At 34.1% G+C, this 22,548-nt stretch overlaps 1 protein-coding gene across 4 annotated transcripts in view; it reads right to left on the bottom strand.

Moving 5' to 3' along the window:
* Nucleotides 1-5,278: 5,278 nt before the first annotated feature.
* Nucleotides 5,279-22,548, bottom strand: part of LOC113506994 (DNA-binding protein D-ETS-4) — a 38,294-nt gene continuing 21,024 nt past the window's right edge. For 3 of the 4 annotated variants that reach the window (XM_026889859.1, XM_026889850.1, XM_026889871.1), the window contains exons 2-7: nucleotides 17,387-18,200; nucleotides 16,624-16,778; nucleotides 13,810-13,936; nucleotides 13,539-13,577; nucleotides 10,631-10,780; nucleotides 5,279-6,271 (exon numbers count right to left, since the gene is read on the bottom strand). In XM_026889859.1, coding sequence (XP_026745660.1) covers nucleotides 6,081-6,271; nucleotides 10,631-10,780; nucleotides 13,539-13,577; nucleotides 13,810-13,936; nucleotides 16,624-16,778; nucleotides 17,387-18,200 — 1,476 coding nt within the window. In that variant the 3' untranslated portion in view covers nucleotides 5,279-6,080. The remainder of the gene's footprint in view (nucleotides 6,272-10,630; nucleotides 10,781-13,538; nucleotides 13,578-13,809; nucleotides 13,937-16,623; nucleotides 16,779-17,386; nucleotides 18,201-22,548) is intronic. The other variant, XM_026889863.1, reaches the window with a different exon arrangement.

Raw genomic sequence — 22,548 nt, forward strand, 5'->3', positions numbered from 1 at the left:
ACTTGAAAAAGCCAAATTGGGGCTTTGTCTGCTTCAGGATCGAATCTGTACCTCATGCATATAGCCCAAATCAATGTATAGAACCGCAAGACTACCTTCTATTAATAAGTCATCATTGGCCTAGCCTTTTTCCCAACTATGTTGGGGTCGGCTACCAGTCCAACCGGTTTCAGCTAAGTACCAGTGTTTTACATGGAGTGACTGCCTATCTGACCTCCTCAACCCAGTTACCTAGGTAACACGACACCCCTTGGTTAGACTGGCTGTCAGACTTTTCAAGCTTCTGACTACCTGTAACGACTGTCAAAGGTGTAGGAACAACAGCCGGGACCCACAATTTAACGTGCCTTCCAAAACACGGAGGAACTCGTTATGACAAAGATAGTCACCCATCTATGGACCAACCGCGTCAAGCATAGCTTAACCTGTGATTGAATCACTTATGCGGTTATAGCTTAGCCACGAGCTATTAATAAGTATGAATAATATTTTTGATTTGATACTGATGCATCCATCAAACTTATCTCGGATTTATTAGATAGTAATATTATTTATCAACATAATTCACTAATTGGCATATCATTTAAACAGAGTTTAATATAAATGATTAGGTGATTTACTCTACCGACTCTGCTCACCTGCGCTTTTAAACATTTCACATTTTACATTATTTTCATGAAATAACAGTTATGATTCTTCTCGTCTTATAATAGCTTGCCACATAATTTAAGTAATTCGAAAAACCGTTTGAGCACGTGAAAGGTTTAAAAAAACATATTTTAATGCTTTAACGAACGAGTAGGTAGAGCCCAGAAAAATATTTTTATATTTCAAAATTTTTATATTTAATTAATTAATTTATGTTGCTTCACACATTCGTTTTTCAGTTAAGTAAAATAATATATATTACTTATTAATACATGTATTACATATACTCTTATTTCTGTCTAATGTCCTAACCGATTTTCAGCTACAGCTGCGCGGGACATATTAATTAGAATGCGCAATCGTGTGCGTCAACACAATTGCACTCCTTCATATCCACATAGGACGGTGGAGGACTCATATCCGATGATCCGATCCGACTCCCGGCTATCACAACTTTGAAGGTGTGTTAGCCTGGTGGTAAGTCCGTAGCACTAGTTGCCATATAGAGGAAGAAGGAACAATGATCACCCAAATATTACGCACTACTACGAACTCGCTCCCAACTTTGACTTAGACCACAAACAGATACATAAGAAATTATTTAAATCACACCAGCCATACACAAGTGTTTAATATCGTTCCAAGTGATTAAACGACTTTATTTATGGTCAATTTGTTTAAAATTGGTTGACCTATGGCTGTAAGCTAATTTTGCAGATTGATCTGGTGTTTTGTTGTTCGTATCTCGGGGCTTAGAAATTGTTTGAACACCTGTTTCATACAAACACATAAAATTATAATATGTTAAGAATTTCAAGGATTGAGATTTTTAGGAAATATTTTTCTTGAAGCAATTTTTCTACTTAATTCCTTTAAGGTTCTTGTAACATGTTGAGATTGTTGAGACATCTGAGAATAATATTTAAAGTTGTATACCTAATATTTAAAGTCTGCAGCAAATGAGTCTGAGTGTTCCGGATCGGTACTATCGGATCAAAATTGAATATCAATGATACACTTGTTCCCACCTTTATTGCAAGGGAGACTGTAACCTTTTTAAGTTTCTGTACCTAAATTGTTAAAACGGACATTTGTAGTATTAAGGCACCGTTATTGTCTGACTGTCTGCCCGTCCTTAAGATGTCAGGCTCAAAAAGGCTTAATTGCCCAATCGATTCGTTTTTTAGTATACCTAGTTGTTGTGTTGCTAGTCCGACTTATGCTTTAATGGTTTTTAACTTAGCCTAGGTTAAAAACCACAATCTTCTATTAATGAAGCTGTTTTAAAAGTTTCTTAAAAAACATATTCCTTTCTAAAGTCTGGTGAAAAATACCCCAATAATTACAAAGTCTGGGCAGAAAAAATCCTAAAATGTCCAAATAAGTCGAAATAGTTTCTTGAATACTTAAAAGAAGTTGCCCAAAATAGCATAACATTTCGCCATCTTAATTAATAATTGATTCGCCGTGATAACCTAACAGTACTCTTTAATTCTTCTAAATGTTCTGTGAGTCATTTAAGATGACTTCAAGAACTGGGGTTTTAAGTTTTTTAAGTGTCATTAAATATTAAATAAACTTTGTGTTCTTTTTAAATGTTTTCTAGTAGATACTTTGTGGTTAACTACAATATTTGTTGGTAAATCCCTTAGTGACCAATCTGATGACACAATCGTTGAAGACATCGTGGTCTGTTATAATTAGATCTGAATTTTCCAATGAAGTAAGCACGACTGACGAGCATGTGACTATCATAACTATCAACTTTGAAGTCCTTCGTCCTTCCACTGCTCGAGATTGGAGAAGCAGAGCCATAGATTGAGGTTAGTGACGTGCCATGGGAGAGGCTGATGTCTAGTAGTGGACTGAGACGGGCTGTTGATGATAATGGTGATGAACTGATGTATGTTTTCAAATATCAATAAAGAAGACGGACTGAAAGCTGATGTTGACAAACTAAAACGTCTAACCATAATGATTCTTTATTGTATTTTTTTATAAAGTTATCTATTATTATTCTAATTTTTTGTAAGTCCTATCAAACAGTTGCCTATGCTGAAGTATTTTTTTTTGCCATACTTATTATATTATAACATATATATTCTTTTTTATTCTACGCAAACATATAGATTTATTCCCACACTTTACAAATATTATGTTTGACCAAGCTTCGCAATTCTTAATCAAAAACATTATCTAACAAAAAACTGTCTCCACATCAGTCACTCAATAATTTTGACATGTTGTTGACATTGGACATGTAGACACCACTAGTAAGATTTCATATCGCTTCTATTCCAAAGAGATAAAGTTCATTTTCGACCTTTCGACCGTACAATGGGTTGTTCTTAGCTATTTTAATGACGTGCCGCCTTATTTGCATACACTCGATAATAATAGTAGTCGAGTTGTAATTTTATCTTTTATAATGTGATTGTTTGTATTGAAGTTATTGGGTTTTATATGCAAGGATAGTAAAGGGTAAGCCCCTGGGGTTAAACTCAATAACCCTTTACTTATTCTCTTTTGTTTTATTTAAAAAATGAAACAAGAAATCCTGAAGTAAAGAATTTAATTCTCGTGTCGTGAGGGGTTTCCCAAACATGCAAGTCACATGCACAAAGACACACCGAGTATTCGTGGAACACAACAGCTGGTGTTAAGGGGGACCGAACCCGTGACGATTACTGGGTTTGCAGTCAATACCCAAGGGGTTAGCCAACACAACCTTTGCTGCCAAAACTATTGTCTTTTTGGTGCAGAGACCGCTCTACACTGACACTATGTAGGGCATAGCCTTGTGTCCATAACAAACAAGAGGTAGGTAGCAATTTACCAGGAGGACCCATCTTAAGGGAAATTATTAAATTATTGTTTAAGCGATTCATCTAAACCATATAATGCGTATTCACTATTACAATAACATTAATTTAAAACCCAGCGGTGGGCCCACAGATATCTAAATATCCATGTAAGCTTCTTTGACATTTTAATGTCGTGTATTTTCTTAGTCATTTTAAGGCCTATGACTAATCTCTGTCCGAATAATTGCATTAGGCGCGCCCCTCTTAAATGACACTCATACATTTTTCTGTCGAAATATGTGACTAATCTAGCCTTTTCAAAATATTGATACTTAAAGCCTGAAATATGAAACTAGGTGGTTTCTTAGGTTTACGCGAATGTTAGACATTGAAATGAAACTACTTTTATTTACGGATTCTATCACCGCGATAAAATCCGTAAAAGTAGTTTCATTTCAATATGAGACTTGGCTTTGTTAAGTATGAAAAATAGATTCATATCTCCATTGCATGTGGAAATCGTGAGGATATATATAGACTGTTCGATAGTTTCCAAAAGAAAATGCAACAATTTAAATAGTAATTAGACCGATTCCCTATCAGAAGCCCAAGTGCAAAAAAAATGCTTCAATGATTAAAATTATCTGTAGGTATAATTCCAGCTCTTCGTAATTTTCCACTTATCGTCAATTTATCGGCGGACCAAATAATCAAAAAGATTTCCACGCTACATGCACGTAATAGAACTGTCCCAGACAAAAACAATAAAACTTAAAGCATAAAGTGATATTCTTACACAATTCCCCCTTCTCCCCTTTCCCCTCCCCCCTTGAGGTCGTCCTCCCCTCCCCGAGGCCGGCGAAAGGCACTTTCACTCATGGAATTTGGCGGTTGGCGTTTCATGACGTCATTTTTGCGCAATTTGACGCAACATGGTCCAGATTTGAGCTTATTTGTTTAAAAATGCTTTGTTTTGAATATTGTCTTGTTTTTGTAGGCGATGTAATGTAAACATAGGTTAACTAGTACTTAGTTGTGACGTATTTGCTTTAAATAGAATGCAAAGTACCTTGTATTATTTTTGGCATTTTCCCTAAGAAAAAATTGTTTGTTATTATTTTAAATTCCTGTTCCCGAATTGATAAGGGCGTTTAGTTCTCAATATTGTATGTTGAGCAAACATACACGAAAAAATATTTGTTTTTACTCCATTATAGGAGGCTTAAACAGTTTCAAATGTTTTGCATTGGTTTACAAGTTCCCCCGAACTTATATTTTTAACTTAATTGGAAGTTTCTTATAGAAATATAGGTTTTGTTCTGTTTAAATTATGTTATTACATTCTGTAACTGGGTCAATTATATATAAACGTCAAATGTTCTACTGGCACGTTTTTGATTTTGGTAAATAAAATGCTGTTTTGCCTATAAAATGTTGCCAATCCACCCCGTAGGCACCTAGTATTAAGTTTTATTTTAATTAAAACCTATAGAATCATAAACTGTGAATACCGCTCATCTCATACGGTAGATAATATCAAACATATTTATTAGTAACCAAAACCACGAGTAAATTACATCATTAAGTGATCACAAATTATAACATATACTCTCAGTAGGTATCCGGAAAAATAAAATAACATGTTTGATGGCCATTTTATTTTTATTTTGACATACAAATTTATTTATAAAAACTACATTAGTTTTTTCCAATATAATAATTATTATAATAACGCTAACTGCGTTAACATTGTAATAAATGTATACTTATTAATATAACTTTAGCCTAATCTTACTCTATAATCCCAAAACCAGATATTGCAAATATTTTCCACAATACAATATTTACAATCGGCGGGATATACAATTTACAAGCAATTTACAATACACTTTTGTCCCGAATAAATAAACGTCTATTTGGCACAAAACTATAATTAATTTCAAATCAAAAGAAGCTTCAGATAAATCCACCGCCAACATTAAAACTAATACTAAACTTAATTATTGCAATACGTGACGTAACTCGTCATTTTTAAATATTTTTAATATAAAATAACACTGTCATTTTTCTTATTTTCATATTTTATAAAAATAATATTTTACAATTTAACTTAAAATGAGAATAATCTCGATGACATCACTATTCTGAGTACCAAAACAACAGAGGACGCATTTTTTCTTAATATTTACAGAACACTTAACTAACTATAAGTTCATAGAACGTACTAGAAATATATCATAGATATATGGGATAAACATTACCAACTTTCGACGAGGGTAACCCATTGTTAACTCGAAAAATCGGGTCGCGATCGTCTAGTCGCTGGTAAAAATAACTTAATACATAACACAGCAAATAGTCCCGTCCAATAGAATTCCAGAGAAAATTACCTTTCCCGAATTGTATGGAGGGATAGTGTAATGACGCCTATTAATTCCCGCCTTACGACTGACAAGTCGACACAAAGGTCGGTGAAAATTCGGCAGTCAACAAACTCGGCGACTGCGCTGCGATTTGCGATGGCGCCGCAAACCGCAACCAGCCATCGTCCCGGCCGCATTACCGCGGCGCACGCCCTTATATACAACGTAAATAAATTATGTACATAACTTAAATAGCCTACGATATCTATAGGGAGTACGGGTGGCAGAACTGGTAGACGAGCCTCTGACTCCTCTCAGTTTTCTTCATGATCCCCTTCTTGTAGTACTGTCTGATACTCCTCGACAGCTTGTCGTAGTTCATCGCGGGTCTGTTCTTTCTCTTGCCCCAGAGCCTGGCGACACGCACTGAATCCTCAATCTTGAACACGCCGTTACCTGTAGAACACGATATGAATTAACCATATGTACAAAGAAACGGAATAGCACGTTTTATTTTTAAGAGACATTAGGAGCCCGTTTTTTTGACGGTATAAACATACGATTAAAACGTCTGGGTAAATTTGTTGCGAAATTTATGCTTTAAATAGTGTATTGTACTTGATAAGATATTGCAGGAGAATAAAACGTAGGATTTATTCTAATGTCAAGTGACCGCTACTACGCCTGTTAGTCGCGCGTCGATTGCGTGCTCAGATTCACAAAGACACGGTTATTCTCCGTATCACATAACTTATCATATTAAACTAAAACAATGTAACTAACAAGTATAAATGACAACATTGTAGTTGACTTCTTCGTTTAAAAATAAGTCGAGTGAAAGGAATTTGGAAATCAGAAAGCTTTATAAAAAGATCGGACCGAATCACGTTCCGTTTTACACGGAATTGCTCTTGATGCAAAAAAAATCTAGAAATGCTCTTTACACATTATATTTACATTTAAAAAAGTTAATAAACATCTTCGCTATTATCTCAATACGTTCGGTAAATATCTTTGATTTTTTTTATTAATACGACAAAGTTCAAATCGTACGCGCTTAGGTCACTACTTGACATATCTGGCATCTACATATAGCAACAATCATTATACAGTAATAACAATGTGACACACATCGCTGGCGTTACCATGGCCTAATGTCAAGCTTATCTACAACTTGTAATAATATACGTTTTCTTGCGTCAATCAAATAACCAATAAAGAAAGCTATTTATAAACAGCATCATTTCAAAGATAAATGTTTTATCAGTTATTAAAAAAAAGGTTTCCTGTTTTGTTTCTGCCTATAGCTGTGCTATAGAGTGGCCTCGTTGCCCGAGTAAGTATAAAAACTGCGCTATATAGAGTAAAGCAAAGAACATAAATGCAAACCCGTTACGTTGCTTTTTTAGTGAAATGTGTCAGCTAGGTAAATAAATTACCTACTTTAAGCTACGAGTTTTTTTTTATAGTTGTTTGAGGTACTAAAAAGACCAATTGCTTACAATCGGGAACGCGAACAATGTTGTTGTTTAAAAAACGAAATTAACAAAAGAAGATCGAAAATTGAAATTATTGGTACTATTGTTTTTTTTTCCAATTCAGGTAGTAATCGTGAGTCAGAAACATACCTAAGCCTGTGATTCGGATATTAAGTCCAAATCTGTCACTATGCAGCCAGTATTAAAAGAATATTAGTTGCTTTAACAAAGACGATTTTACTACTCTACTATTTTCTCGCAACGAGCATACGTAAAACAAAATCGAATCAAAATATCAAACAAAGCAAATTCGAATTCATTAGGGATGTGACAGACAGTATTCGTGATCCAAAAAGCTCTGCATAATGGTATAAATGGTAACAATGCCTGCCTATCGCCTGAACAAGTCACGAAACAAGATAACCTTTATTCAAACGATTTTATAGAACAGATGGTAACTGGCCAGATTACCTTGAAAACGGAATGTCGTTCGAATGAATTTTCCGAACGTTTTAGTCGATAAGTGATGCATTCGATTGAAATTTGAATCTCTAAATTAGTAAAAAATATTTTTTCATAAAATAACATCAAGCTTTATTTAAGTTTCAATTTAGAATAAGGATTTAATTTATTATCGAATATTTCGTAAAAGCTCTTTGTCTCACAAGACAGCAAATCCTATCAAATTAGTCTAACTAAAGCGACTTGACCCCAAACTTTTTAGAAGCAATAATATTAAAAAAACAACATTTGTTACACAAACAATAAGAAACAGTCCCGTTTCCAGTTGCCATATCTGCCTCATCAATCTTGCATAACAACCTGAACGAAGCTAGCACTTGCAAGGAAGGTCAATCGCTGAGTCGCTGCGACATTCAGGTCAAAAGAAAAAGAATAGGTAGTGCTATATATTTACGACTGCTTCTAATAGAGGTAAGCAGAATATACGTAGGTTTGTCCTGGTAGTTAAAATACTGATGGTTCTTGGTTTTGTTTTTAGTAGTTTCGTATGAAAATTATTTTATTTTTCTGTTATTTTTCTTTGTTGCCAAAAATAAGGACATAATTTTTGACTTGAGCTAAACGTCCTCAGATTTTTTCTCATGCAAGCATCAAAGGACTATTCGTTGTTCTTAGTCTGATTATACTAGTCTTCATGAGGCTAAAAAGCTCAAGCTCTTTCAAATAAAAATTAAAACATTTTCAGCATTAATAGAAATAATTAAAATATTCTAAATCGAATGAAACGCCATAAATACCTCGACCAATAAGACAACATATCAGCGAAACCACGCCCACATCTTGACCGCCATTGTTAATCAAACGCAAAACAAAAGAGGCTCAATCAATTCCATGCCTCTAGCAATTATAATTACCGTTTTACGAGTAAGTCAGGAAACAGGTATGAAACAAAGGGTCGTTTGATACATTTATCTTGCACTAAGTGTAAATACTTGCCCGACCAGTTCTAAGTTTTTTATTCGCGGTAACTTGCAGGGACTTGTCGAGTTATCCGGATTAGTTTAAATAAGTTTAGTTGGCCCCGTTTGGAGCGATTTTCTCTTACAAATGTAAAAAAAATAATGGTTCTGGTTTTTAAAGATTATGGAAATTTTCGTAATTGTTTGCTTTATTTCTGCTACAGGCATTTGATATAATATCGTAGTTTCTACAAATTTTCACGTTTTCTTCTTTTATTTTGTGTTTTTGATCATTAAGATTTGAAATCAAGTTTTAAACCCACATTTTCTGTAATCCTATCCTATTTAAACAAAATAGGCATTCTGATATAAACAACAAACATTGATCTTTATGCAATTTATCCGTTACTAATTAACAAGGCCGATATTAATTAATAAACAAATTCATAACAGTTTTAATTATTTACTTGTAGAACATCGTTTGTACTAGAATCTTTAGTACGAATTGTTTACGTTTATTCTACGAAAATAGGTTATTGAGGTTAAATTACTTAACTGATATGTTACATACATCTCTCGTAGTTGCAATTTCTGTTATTGCGTAAATGTAGTATAAGTATAAAATAGCTGATTCACTTTAAAATCTGATATACGATTTTAGTCTTAGAGTGCACGCATTTCCTTTAGTTTTTTGTTACGTATTTCATTACTGTTTTGTTCCAATTCATTATAGCGCTAGAATATATATAGCGCTATACTCTATATTTTTCCTCGATAAATTGGCTATCTAACACCGAAACATTTTTCAAAACTGACCAGTAGGTATTTCCTGAAATAAGCGCGTTCAACAAACAAACTCTTCGTCTTTATAATATTAGTATAGATGGGAAAGAACCTGAGTCTGTTGTTCAATTTGTAACTCTTTCAGTGCTAAAATCCTCCAAAAAGGATATAAGCTAGTTTTTGTGACGATAACCAACATTTGTCATTAATTATTCTAAATCGAATATTAAGTTGGTATCAATAAAGCTTTGTCACTAGATAATATTTTATTTTTCCACTACGTGTATTTGATATGATCATATATTATGTCAAATTGCAATTCCTGTTTTTTGATGACTAATCTTCAATTAAATGTCATTCAGTAATAATTAAGTTTTTAAATCAATATCTTGGTAGATACAATAGTGTCACAGATCGCAATCGCGTTTCTTTTCCTAATACAAATCCGTTTGTAGAAAATAATCTGATTTTAATCTCCTAATCACCGGATGTTGATACATTTTGCTTTAAAAATTAAAACGAATCCTTATCTACAATCTTATCATAAAAACTATGACGACTTTTCTAAAACAGTTATAAGTTGATCAACATCCCTTTTATCCATAAAAATAATATTTCATTACGTCAATGTATGATAAAGGAAAAAAATAATATTTTCTAAAGGAAAAATTGAAGTAAATATTTGTTAAAAATAGGAATGACAAAACTGCAATGTTTTTCGATAAGAAAGTACGTAAGACTTGCTATTTTGTTCGGAGTGATGATAACAGTCGATACATACGTCTTTGATAAATTGTAAGCATACAGAAACTAAAGATAGCAATACCTGTTATGAGGTAAAAAAATACCTATTTATCATTCAAAAACCCAACCAAAAAAAATGGAAAAAAATTACAACTTTATCTTTCCAATCATTTCGTTAACTTTACCTAACTACGCATAATAAATTGTGAAAACCTAAAATAAATTGGAAGTTATTTGTATTGAAAATAGACGAAAAAACCTTCATGTCTTTCAAAAACAAAACACAACCAATTCCATATTAGCTCGAGAATTATACCTAAACTTTAAATTCAAAACAAAAGGATGAATTTTGTAAAAACCGAAAAAGTTTGAATATATCTCATACTCACTTCGGTCTAACCACCGTATCGCCGAGCCGTGTACATGAGGAGACGCGAGAAGTTCTTTGAGGAACTGCCAGAGATGTATGTGAGTACTCCCGGTCTTGACCTTACCGCCACCGGCCGTCGTACTCGTCCCCGCTGATTCCGAATCTTCATCTGTTAAAGAAAAGCATGGTTAGAAAATGATTCTCAAGCTTAAGGTAGTGGAGATTAAGTATAAAATGCAATGAGTTTAATGTTTCCATAATGTAATGATTATATGGTTGATTTTTAGTCAAAAATGACTCAGAACTAGTCCTAATGACGTTGCACAGTAATCTGTTAATCAGAAACGGTTACTAATCAAAACCAGATAGAAGAATGCAAGTATTAAAGAGTTGTAATATTAAATACGTGATAATCATCTTTCCAAACATAAATAATTACCACACCACTAAGGCTTTCTACAAAATAATTAACTAAGATGCAAATCGGTAAGTAGAATAAGACTACATGTTGTCAAAGTTGACCTGGTTGCATAAACATATGCATAATTTTATAGTTAAGGGGCATTAGACGCCCATAATATAGCTATTGCAGAGGTAGTAGACAGAGGACCAGACGATTGACCAACAACACGGTTGTATGGCTTCTGAGAATCCTATCGTTTCAGTTTATAGTTTCTGTGAAACTATAGACCTGCTCAAACCGTACTCGAACAACTATCCCATATAATACGAAAGCATAAGCTTCACCGAGGTGTTTCTCAGAGCAAAATGTTAAAGAAAAAAGGTATTTTAAAATAGAACATGTAAACACTGTCCAAATTAACAGCAACTGACCTTCACTTCTAGACGTATAAACGGACTGACATTCAAACGAATCATATAAACAAAACGATGCACTCAAAACGGTTAAATAGAAACATGCTATTTAAAGAAGAAAGCCAATAGCTAAGTGGAATGCTACAGACGAGTCGAAGGAACTATGGCATCTGGTATATCCATAGCATTTTAAAGTTTAACTTCACGGTGGTAAAGCTCAAATTACCGATGCATGACAAATAAGAAATACTAAATAAAAGAGACAAGTAAAGTGACACGGACTACGGTGAAATAAATTTCGAACGCCTTCTTACGCCCTATGCGAAGGTGTCAATGAAAATTTTCACGATGTCGTGAGCAATTTTATGTTGGTCGTATGCGACCTTGCGGGTCCGGCGGCGCGAACTAGGCCTTCGGGAAACGACACAAAAACAAGACTTGACGTATATGGATTTGAAGTCGACGAGTAAGGGACAGGACGGCAATAGAACGACAAACGTCTGATTGATGGGTTAACTGTAACGAGGCGTGGCTCCATATAACATTAGTATCCAATTCATTTTATCGGTCAGCGATTTAAAGATTTAATGCTTTAAGCTTTAAAGCTAGTTTCAATATACATATTTATTAAACAGGTATTTTTATGGAATGATAAATTTAGCTATCACAGTTGCAATCATATGCAAAAATGAGCGAAACCTGATATTACTACTGACTTCATGATGTTTTCAAATTATCAATATTATTGAGCTGTTTATATTTCTCTAATGTTTGTTCCACATGAGCTGCCTTTTCTGGCGCAAACATACTTTCAACTATTTGTACAACTTTTGAATTTAAAAGATCTAATTCAATTTAGAATTCACTATTCGGCCCAATAACCCCTTTATTCGACTTTATTCAGTCAGGGCTCTGTTATAAATCTTTATGTCAAACTACATGTGTGGACTGACAACTGAGTCTCTGATAATTGTCGATCGCAATTTCCTGTGCTACTATCTGACACTTTTTTTATTTATAGTTAACTGTCAACCCATTAAGGGCGACGGGGTGTCTCGTCCGTGAAGTTTTATCGTGATTTAATCTTTATGCAATTGAGATAAGATTCGCTTTTGCAATTTAAATGCTATCAATCTTCATGTTGTTACACCATACTTAATCTGTCAGTCGTATTGAGCTCGTTTATTGTGAAATGATCAAAACCCGAACGCATCAGCCTATCTAACAATTTGTTAATAGTTTATCACCCAAGAAGACCTGTCCTCATTACGTCCAATAGATCGCAGCTTTCAATTCCCTCATAAAGTCAGTTTACAACTGCGTACGATGTTGGCCATATATCATTAGCTCGTTTGTCTCTAACAGAGTCCGTATGTGGGTTGGTAACGGTCGTCGCACAATGCATGCGGCTGATGCATTGCCGTGCTACATTCGACCACGTATTGCACTATCTACTTTTCAATCATGTGTCTTTATTTTCACGCGTCTTCTTCACGACATCGACAGGATTAAAACTCCAAGTTTGAGATAAGCTGAGTTTCTAATACTAACGGTGTAATGGAAACTATTGTGATGCACATGAGTTGTTTTCTAAAACTATGAATTTAATGGGAAATGTTTATGATATTATGTTAAGGCAAGTTAATGTTAATATTTGATGAAATTGCTACATTCTAGAAAGTAGTTATATTAAAATAACTTCATGCAAGACTTGAACATGCTTCACTTGTTTCTCGGGTTTTGCCTTGATTCCCGGATCAGCGAGGATATAAATACTAAATCATCCATATTTTATGCAATCTTAATCGTCAATTATTTATTTATATTAAAGTCCTATAAATCTGTTCTAGGCGTGGCTGTCGGTTTGGTATTCCGATTTAAATATCTAGATTAAATTAATCCTTGGTCAATTAATTTTATGGTTATCGTCGACGCATTTATGTTTACGTCCTTAATAAACAGATTAGTTGTAATGGTGTTTACAATATGGATAATTGTATTATGACGAAATGAATGATTGCATTTTAAGTTAAGCAACTGATAAGGGGCATGCCTCATAAAGGTGACTTAAACAAAATTATGATAGTGAATAAAATATTGTTTGTATGTACCTATCTTATCCGTTGCTAACTCTTGATTTTTTGCCAACCCTGCAAAGGAATTGGCGTTATAGTAATGTCTATATAAAACACAGGGTATAAACAAAATCTTACATCAATATTATCAAATAAATTGACAGCTAGAAAGCAAAACAAAATAATTGGGGTCTAACATTATTGTAAAGACTCTAACTGCAAAGTGTAGAAGAATTGATTGAATTACAACCCAAATAGACTTGGGTTGAAAGTTTGAATGAATTGTGTAGTAAATTGAGATACGCACCATCACTCATGTCGTCGGCTGACGGTAAGCAAGCTGGCGCAGGTATAGGCGATGCTGACATCTGCTGATGATCAGACCGCTGTGACGTTCGCCAGATCTCCAACTGGGCGTAGAGCGTACTGCCCGCCTGTAACAAACATAAACATTGATCAAACTGAACTGAAATACGCTACCAGGAAAGTACGTGCAATTTCCAAGAACGAAAATAAAGTTTTACTGGAAAATGTTGAATGAATTTATTTTATAGCCGGCGCTACTGTTACTGGTTGTATTTCGAAAGAATAATATACTGTTTTACATAAATCTATGCTCGGAAATAAGTGTTGCACAAAAGCTGATCCTATGCATACTGATAAACTGGAGAATATGGAAAATGTGAAGACCGTGCAAATGATGAAAAATGTTCAACAATCTGTAGGAGCTAGTTTCTTAGAACCAACGAGTTACGTTCAAGCCCAGCGAATAATCAATTAGTTTACGATAATTCCACGCTAATTATATGCACTTAACTAAACTGTCTTATCTTGGGATCTCACATTTCCCTATAATTCAACACTGGTATCTTCCCACACAGAAAACCTGATGCAATTTGTATGCAGACGGGTCCGAGGGTGCTGACTTTCAACGGCTAGAGAAAGTCGGCTCGTCGACGCGTGCGATAACAAAGATACCTGCCCATTGGAACTGGCGTGCTCGATACGATGCTACACAGTTTTTTCTACTGTTCCAGCTATTTATTATTAGTTTTTACTATATTGCGAGCCTGTAAGTGGCATCGTTCTTATATTAAAGTCTATTGAATTTTGAAATTCTATACCTTTTTTCCTACTTGACCAAAATTTTAATTTAACTTGTTTTGTTAACCCCGTTTTGTTGTAAAATGTTTCAATTTATGTATTCACACCGACAGTTAAATGAAATTGGTTAACACGATTATACCCACTATGCTAAGTGATTTGAGTCGTTTGAAGCAAAATGCAGAAAATATTTCTGTATATTACACTGCATCCAAATTCATCTTTATGTTTTGAATTTGTCTTAACAGGCTTATTTAATGAGTACTATTCATAAGACTTACGTAACTTTAAAGCGTATGTTCACAATGAAATCATAAACGATTTCGCACATGTACTAATAAATGAAAGAGATGACGTAATGATTATTGCAAATCTAAATGTTGGGAGCAAACTAGTGTGCATTTCGTTAAGAGTTATGTAAGATGGGTCAACTAAAACGGATTTCCTTGCTTTCGTCGTCCTTGTATTGCGTAAGACCAATTAAAGCTGAACTTTCCGTAATGGTTATTGAGGAAGCGGTATACTGACCTACAGTAGGCACTTCACATGTTACATCAGGCGATATAGTAAGTGCTAAAATGCTCTTTTTTCCTCATGATGTAAACAAATTTTAACTTTACGCTCCAATTGTTTGGTTTTTCCTAGAACTGAATCGTTTTATGTGAAGTTGCTGTATTATATTCGTCATGTCACGTAATAAAATTTGAGGAATTCTGTGTACGAAGTGACGTCACAGATTTCGTTAATGGCAATTTTATATTTTTATGAAGCGATCTTTCAAAACATAGATGGGATTAGTATTTAAAACTACGTCCCTTTTACGGCCAAACCCTGTTTCTAGAAACCGAACGTCATATCTAAATAGATAGGTAACCTATCGCAGTTAGGTTATCATATACATTCATTTTGTTAATAGTCGTAGTATTGAAATTTGCTTAACATTTTAATATCGCTATAATATAACGTCATACAATGGCCATTGCATCATTATTATTAAAACAATACAATAATTTATCTTCGTTAACTCGAGTACTGATAATACTATCTGCTAAAGGCTGAAGTTGCAACATTGTTTAGATATTAAATATATTTAAAATCATTTTGGAAATTGGTGAAGAAAATAAAATTATGGTCCATTAAACTAACCATGAAGGTCGTAAACCAGCAGATGATTTATAGTACCTTGAGCTGGGTGTTTCTGTGACTGATATCTAGAATGTTTACTTTCAGTCTATTTAATAGCTGCGTTTGAAGATGTTTATATAAATAATAGTCCGCACTTTGATCATAGAAACATTAAACCAAACGCGATTAATGTTGAATCATCTACGGTCATTAATTCAATGCGACGAGCATGTGCAAAATTAATATGAAACTAAAGTGATGTAAGCATACGTGAAAAAGTTGAAGATTAATAAATAAAAAAGTTGCAGATGACTTAACCGTAATAGTTCTCAGTAATGAGCAAATAAAGAACAAGAAAAAAGCAATTGATAAAGATATTAATTCTGAATGAATTTTAAATATCGCTAAAACAATATTTACAGTAAATCATCAATAGTTAAATTTTTGAATGTTGATATGAAGAAAGAGGTTGAAGTATTATGAATTAAATCACACAAACACACACACAATTGCCCAAGCCCCTACGTCTATAGCAAGTGATAACAGTGTATCTCTTGACCTCAACTGACACGTGGAGTGAAGAATGTATCATCAAGATAACAAGTATTGTGGATATTTTCTCCTATACCGACAGCTTTAATTAATACTATTAAAGTAAACATTGTATTATCAGTAAATAGTTTGTGAATCAGTTTAGACTTTGATCCAACGAACGCCCTCAATGTGTCCCAGGGTCATGTAGTTCTTTATCTCCACTTGCGTATGTTTTTACGTTACATTTATCCGAGGCCCATGGCTTCATAGCCTCGCAATACGAAATTCTTCATTCATAACCACATTTTCCATATTTCCCATTAGCTCTATGTTTATTTTCATAAAGAATTAGACTTACCTGTGGAGCTCTGTGATTGAATTCCTCTTCTGTAAGTGCAACGAGTGCTGCACCATCCATTGTGAAGTTCTCTATCGGAACCATCGGTAGGTTGTAATGTTGTAACGTGAACATCACCCATGCCTTAACGTCTCCGGTACTCCACAGCATCGGATCTGAAAACAATTGCTTTATCATCCACTGTTTTACATTCAGTTATGCTAAGTGTCTCATTACTCCTTGTTTTTCCTTATTTCCTTCCACCTTATGTACTGTATCAAGAACAATGACCAATTGAATGGATATTACAGAGCAATCTTCATTTCATTGCTTATTGTCCTTAATTAATTACTGGATAGTTATTGAACAAAAAATCTACACTTATATTTCTAAGAATATATGGCCTGTGTTTTGATACGCATGTACGTTTTGCATACACATTTATGTGTGAAGCTAAGACGTCACTAATACAAGACGAGATCATCGCTGGGCCAATATAAACAGCTTACGTAATCTGCTCAGAGTGACTTCTTAGAAATCGTTTATGTTTAATGGAGTTATACTCAGCGGTAACTAACATATTCTGTACATGGAAATACTTTTTTTACCGCCTCGACTTCAGAGTGACGTCATTACTAATTACAATACTAATAGTAATCATGCAAGACGTATGCGAGTACAACATTCCCATGAAATGCCATTGTAAATCATACATGATTGATCATAAATCTATTCGCACGTAATGCTGTTGAAGTGAGCAATGTGAGTGATGTGTGAGACTCACCAGGTGAGATGCCGAGCACTGTGCAGGTGTTGTCCACATCCCTCTTGGTCTGTTCGATGGCCATGTTGAGTACGCGGTCTATATCTGGCGCTACGAGAGAGTCGTCGCCTCCACTGCTCTCTTCCATTTTAACACTGCCCAACTCCAGTGGAATTGGTCTGAGATTTAACCTTTTTTGGAAAGATGTGTCTTCTAACGCTGATCTCAGAAGAATGTGATCCCTTGGCTCTTCAACTTCGATTTTTGGTGTGATGTAGCTCTGTTGGACACTGTCTTGTAGTATCTGATTTTCTTTTAAGAGCTCTTCAATGTCTATGTATTCGTCGTGTTGAGGAACTGGCGAGGAGTATTGATTGTGGCTTCCGTATGATACACAGGATCCCGATGGAGAGAGCGGGTAAGGAGATGCGAAGCCGGGCACGGCAAGTCTGTTTGGCTCTTCTTTGATGTACACTTGTGGAGAGTTGTACTGAAGAGAGTTGTAAGGTGAGGCGGGCTGAAGGGAACTGTAGGGGGAAGCGGGCTGCAGCGCCACTGTGGGAATTGAACCTTCGTCTGAAGATGGCGAAGGAGTAGGATAACCCTCGAAATCGTATAAGCGTTCCAGGAAGACGTTATTTGTATTGTCTTCAGGGTAGGGTGGGGGTGGTTTATTGTGTGGGTTGGGTGGAGAGTGCAGCATCGATTCTGGTGGGGATGCAGCGCCGAGCAGGCGGAGGAGGTGTTGTAAGTCAGCGGGCGAGGCGGGGACCGCTCTCTCGCCCTGAGACGCCGAAGGCGGGCTGCACCCGGACCGCGGCACCGTTTGTGGCATCTGAGAACAATGGAAAATAAACTTTAGTTGTTTATCGCAAATTGTATCTTTATCAAATTGGCCCTATTGTCTATAAATGGAGATGCTTAATAAGTCACGTTACTGCCGCTATTTCAAAGAATTCGCACGCTCTTCACAAAAGCAGGTGTTAATAGTTTTTTGGCAACATCCCGAAAGATGTTAGTTTAAGTTATCTTGGATGTAACTATGACGTATCTGTTGATGGCAAAAACATCCCAAGTACTTAGGTCACCGATCAATGGCGTCAGTGGCGACGTGCCTACGAGCAGATGTTCGGAGCATTTTAAAGCTGTATTAATATTTGTCTAATCACTACGTCAGACGACGCTATATTTAGTAGTGACGAGTCACTAGCTACCAAACGAACGGAAGTTAAAAATCAGACACAAAAAATATTAAATCGACAGGTGACAAAAAAGCAAATAAGTATTAAGTTTAGCAATTTGTTAACATTTAGTATTGAATATTTTATTATTATCTCACGATGTATGTCCGATTCTCAGAAATCGTAGAAGTATATGAAAAAGTGATGTAAATTATGTAGATTGTTTGCTAATAACTCGAGTAACGAGTGATCAAAATTTATAGGAGTTAGGTCCGAATGCGAAGGGGAATTACATTTTATACTATGAGTGTTAAAATTAACATCATTGGTCCGGTAACTAATATAACTAAATAAAAATTTAACAAACAAACAAAATAATGTTTTTGGATCAATGAACTTGACACCAGTAACCATTTCTGATAACACGACAAACTACGATTATAGGCACTACAATCTCATCGAATTTTAATTTGTTTAACCCTTCTCTTGCCACCTCATTAGACTGAACAGTAAACACACATTTACATAATATCAAATTAACGGCCGGTATATGCCAAAAAATATATTTTTCTTTTTTACATATTTCGTTTGTAAGACAAAAGTTTCTTACTCTAAGTAATGACAAACCCATCGTATGCGCACTGAACACTCAACTGCGTAACATTTTCTTCGCGAAAATCACTTAGAACTTGGTACCGAACCGGTCTGGCTAGATAATCAACGAGCTACTTCATTTTTCTACTATTTTTTTGTATTCGAACAATTGTTGATACATTTACATAATTCCCACGTCTCAACATTGCCAAGTAATTGTGCTTCTGATATTGTTTTAATACGATCAAGCGATGTATTTTTGTTTAGTTTGAATTTCCATAAATATAATTTAAAAAGCTTTTTTGAGAACAAAATAAAATTAATAATACTTTTTCGTATTTCCAAAAAGACTGATACTGATAACTTTAATCACTTTATCAGCATTTTTAAGCATACTTATAATATTTATTGAACACCTGGTCTTGAAACAAAAATATATTTTTTCATTAAACCAATTGAAAACTAATTAGCTAATTGTGTGCAATTAATCGTGTTATTCAAGATAACGCTCACAAATCTGGTCTTATATATGAAGATATACATGAATGCCTGATTAAGATAGATATACTTATATACATATAAGAAGTATATTAGTCATTAATTATGGAAGAAGGAATATGATGTCACCTAATCTAAGCCTGATTAGAAATTATTATTTAATTGTTTTTGTGTTTAAACGCTGTTGAAAGATTATTTATTATAATAATCACAGAGAAATAACCAGTTTTTATGTTGATCTACTAGATTTTGTTATGATTTATGGTGTTGGTGTGATATCAATAGTAGTAATTTATTCATAAACTCACTTTATATACCTTTTTGTGTAATCTGTGAAAATTAAAGTAACATAAAGAAAACTAATTTACTTTAATACCAATTATAATTAACAAAAATATTATGAAAAGTTCCATTTCAATATGATTAGAAAAAACTAGTTTTTCTTCATCATATTTTTACACGCGTTTACTGTTAACACACATTACACTCGACTAGTGTTTACACGCGGAAGTGTCTGGGAATTTGTGGAATGATCGAAATGCCTCATTATAATACGTTGTATCGAAATATATAGCGAAACTATTCAAGGAATGCGCGTATTAGACGCTAAAGGTCGTGTGTCTGCAATTTTTGCGATCGTTTTTTTTTTGTGTGAATAAATAATTCGGAATTCGATGACTTGATTAAGTCGATTTGATATTGATCTGTTGAGATACAAATGAGTACACGAGCGGTACTCATGATTTTGTAGATAGAGCTCTTACGTGTAGCATTTTATCAATTGATTCAGTGATAATGATTGCTAATGATTTTATTATTACATTAGCGAAAAATCGCGAAAAGACGAAGAGTTATGGAAGAGAAAGGGGGAGGCCTTTGCCCAGCAGTGTGATCTAAAACAGGTTATTGAATTTAAATTTCAAAGCATTCTTCTAGTTGTTCTACTCTTTTTTTAAATTCATACAGAAGAGCCCAATGAGAGATGAGGTCAAGTTGCATTCATAATTTAGAATTTAAAGATGTTATTGTACCTATAATTAATTTAATTGTCCCTATTATTATTTACTGACCTTGCAAAGCAAATAAGAAATTTATATTACACTAAAAACAACGTATTGTTGTTATTCAATTACGTCAATAGAAACATTATCAGACAATCACTTTGGGTGTTCATTGATAAGAAGTAAGTCTATAGATTAAATTATGACGAATACTTGTAAATGTAATACAATATTTCGTTCACGTTTCAATTGATTATGAAACTCTATTTTTTTACTTTTTTTTAAAGCTGCGACTATGTTAATTAAAGACATAATTAAAAAGTATTATTAATACATGTTACTTAAATGCTTGTTAAGTATGGTACCCCTTCTATGCATATAAAAGGATGCCTTCACCCTAAAATCGAATGACAACCAAATCACTTCAATAAAAATTACAAGCCGATATCAGTATTAATAATATAAAAAAACAAGTCACAGTATCCGGACGTCCGACATTACATCCTAGACACAGATTTCCAAGATTTCCTAAACAAATGTTACGCGGATATGGGAATTCACAGTTTTTCTTGAAAACCTGCATAAATTAATGTAGAAGTATTTGTCATAATTGCTAAGCTTCCAGTTTTTCTAGTTTAATGCACTGTGAAGTACAAGAATTGTGACGATTAATACTCTGATATTTCCCGCTTATTAATAACGTATGGTTTGCAAACTTGTGGTCAGTGTTTCCAATATGTCTATCCATGACGCCGCTGTGAGAAAGAGACGCAACTATACTCTGTGTATGCTATCTCTCTCTTAATGTTCTTAAAAAGAAACGGCGTTGTTTTGCTTAATTTAAAACTTCAATAAGTAATATTGGCAATTAATATGGTCATTATACGTAATTCAAATATAAATTTTATACCCCAATTTGAATCATATTAGGTTATTTAATTATTTATTAAAGTCATTGCTATTATCTAAACGACAATAAAGAAGGTATATAAACTGATTATAATGCCAATGACCGCGCTTGACATCCAATGAGGTTTATTCGAAATATGATTGTTAATACAAAACTTCAGATATGTTAAATACCGGGTATGTATATATTTTTTTGTCTATTAGTTTTCTAAACAATTAGTTATTTGTTTCATGAAAATATGTTCCTAGTTATGCAGACAGGAATTTTATTCAACATCCACAGCGCGTCGTAAAATTTGACATCATTTAATTTAGTATTATTACTCGCTAGCTAATGTGTTATTTTGTATAGTTATTTTATTACCTAAACATAATCTTAAATATTAGAAAACCGCAGCCCATCAACAATAATTAGTTAACATAAAAACGACGACTTTTCCAAATGAAAATCTATAATTTCCCTAGATTCTTATAGGAAGTGTGCGTTCCGTTTTCGATAAAAAAGGCTACAATGCTGTGACGTCAATACGCAGTCGGATTTGATGGAGAGCGTGACTGTTACATACGACAGGCATCTAAAACAGTTGCCTTAGGCCTTGGGTTTTCACGATCACGCCAAAGTTCGCTCAACCGTTTGTTCTGTTAAAAAATAGATGCATGCGAATTGTTTATTAAGTTTTGTGACATAGATTTAGAATTAAGTAGGTATGAATGGAACGGGTTGACTTAAAAGTGTATTTTGTCTAAGATATTACAATTCTTTTGGAAAAAAATATGAACGACTACAGTCTTAGAATTGAAATGAATAGTTAGGAACATGAGATACACACACACATATAACACTTTTGCCAAAAAGTGCGCCAAGGAAACTTATAAGCCGCTATGAAATGAACAGAAAAACAATTAAACCTTCAAATTCTATTTCAGCACACTTATTTAACACCAGACTAAAATAAGACCAGCGTGAATGAATTTATTTTTAAGAGTCACGTGTACTCCC

The sequence above is a fragment of the Trichoplusia ni genome, chromosome 2 (assembly GCF_003590095.1).
Source record: "Trichoplusia ni isolate ovarian cell line Hi5 chromosome 2, tn1, whole genome shotgun sequence".
Classification (NCBI taxonomy): domain Eukaryota; kingdom Metazoa; phylum Arthropoda; class Insecta; order Lepidoptera; family Noctuidae; genus Trichoplusia; species Trichoplusia ni.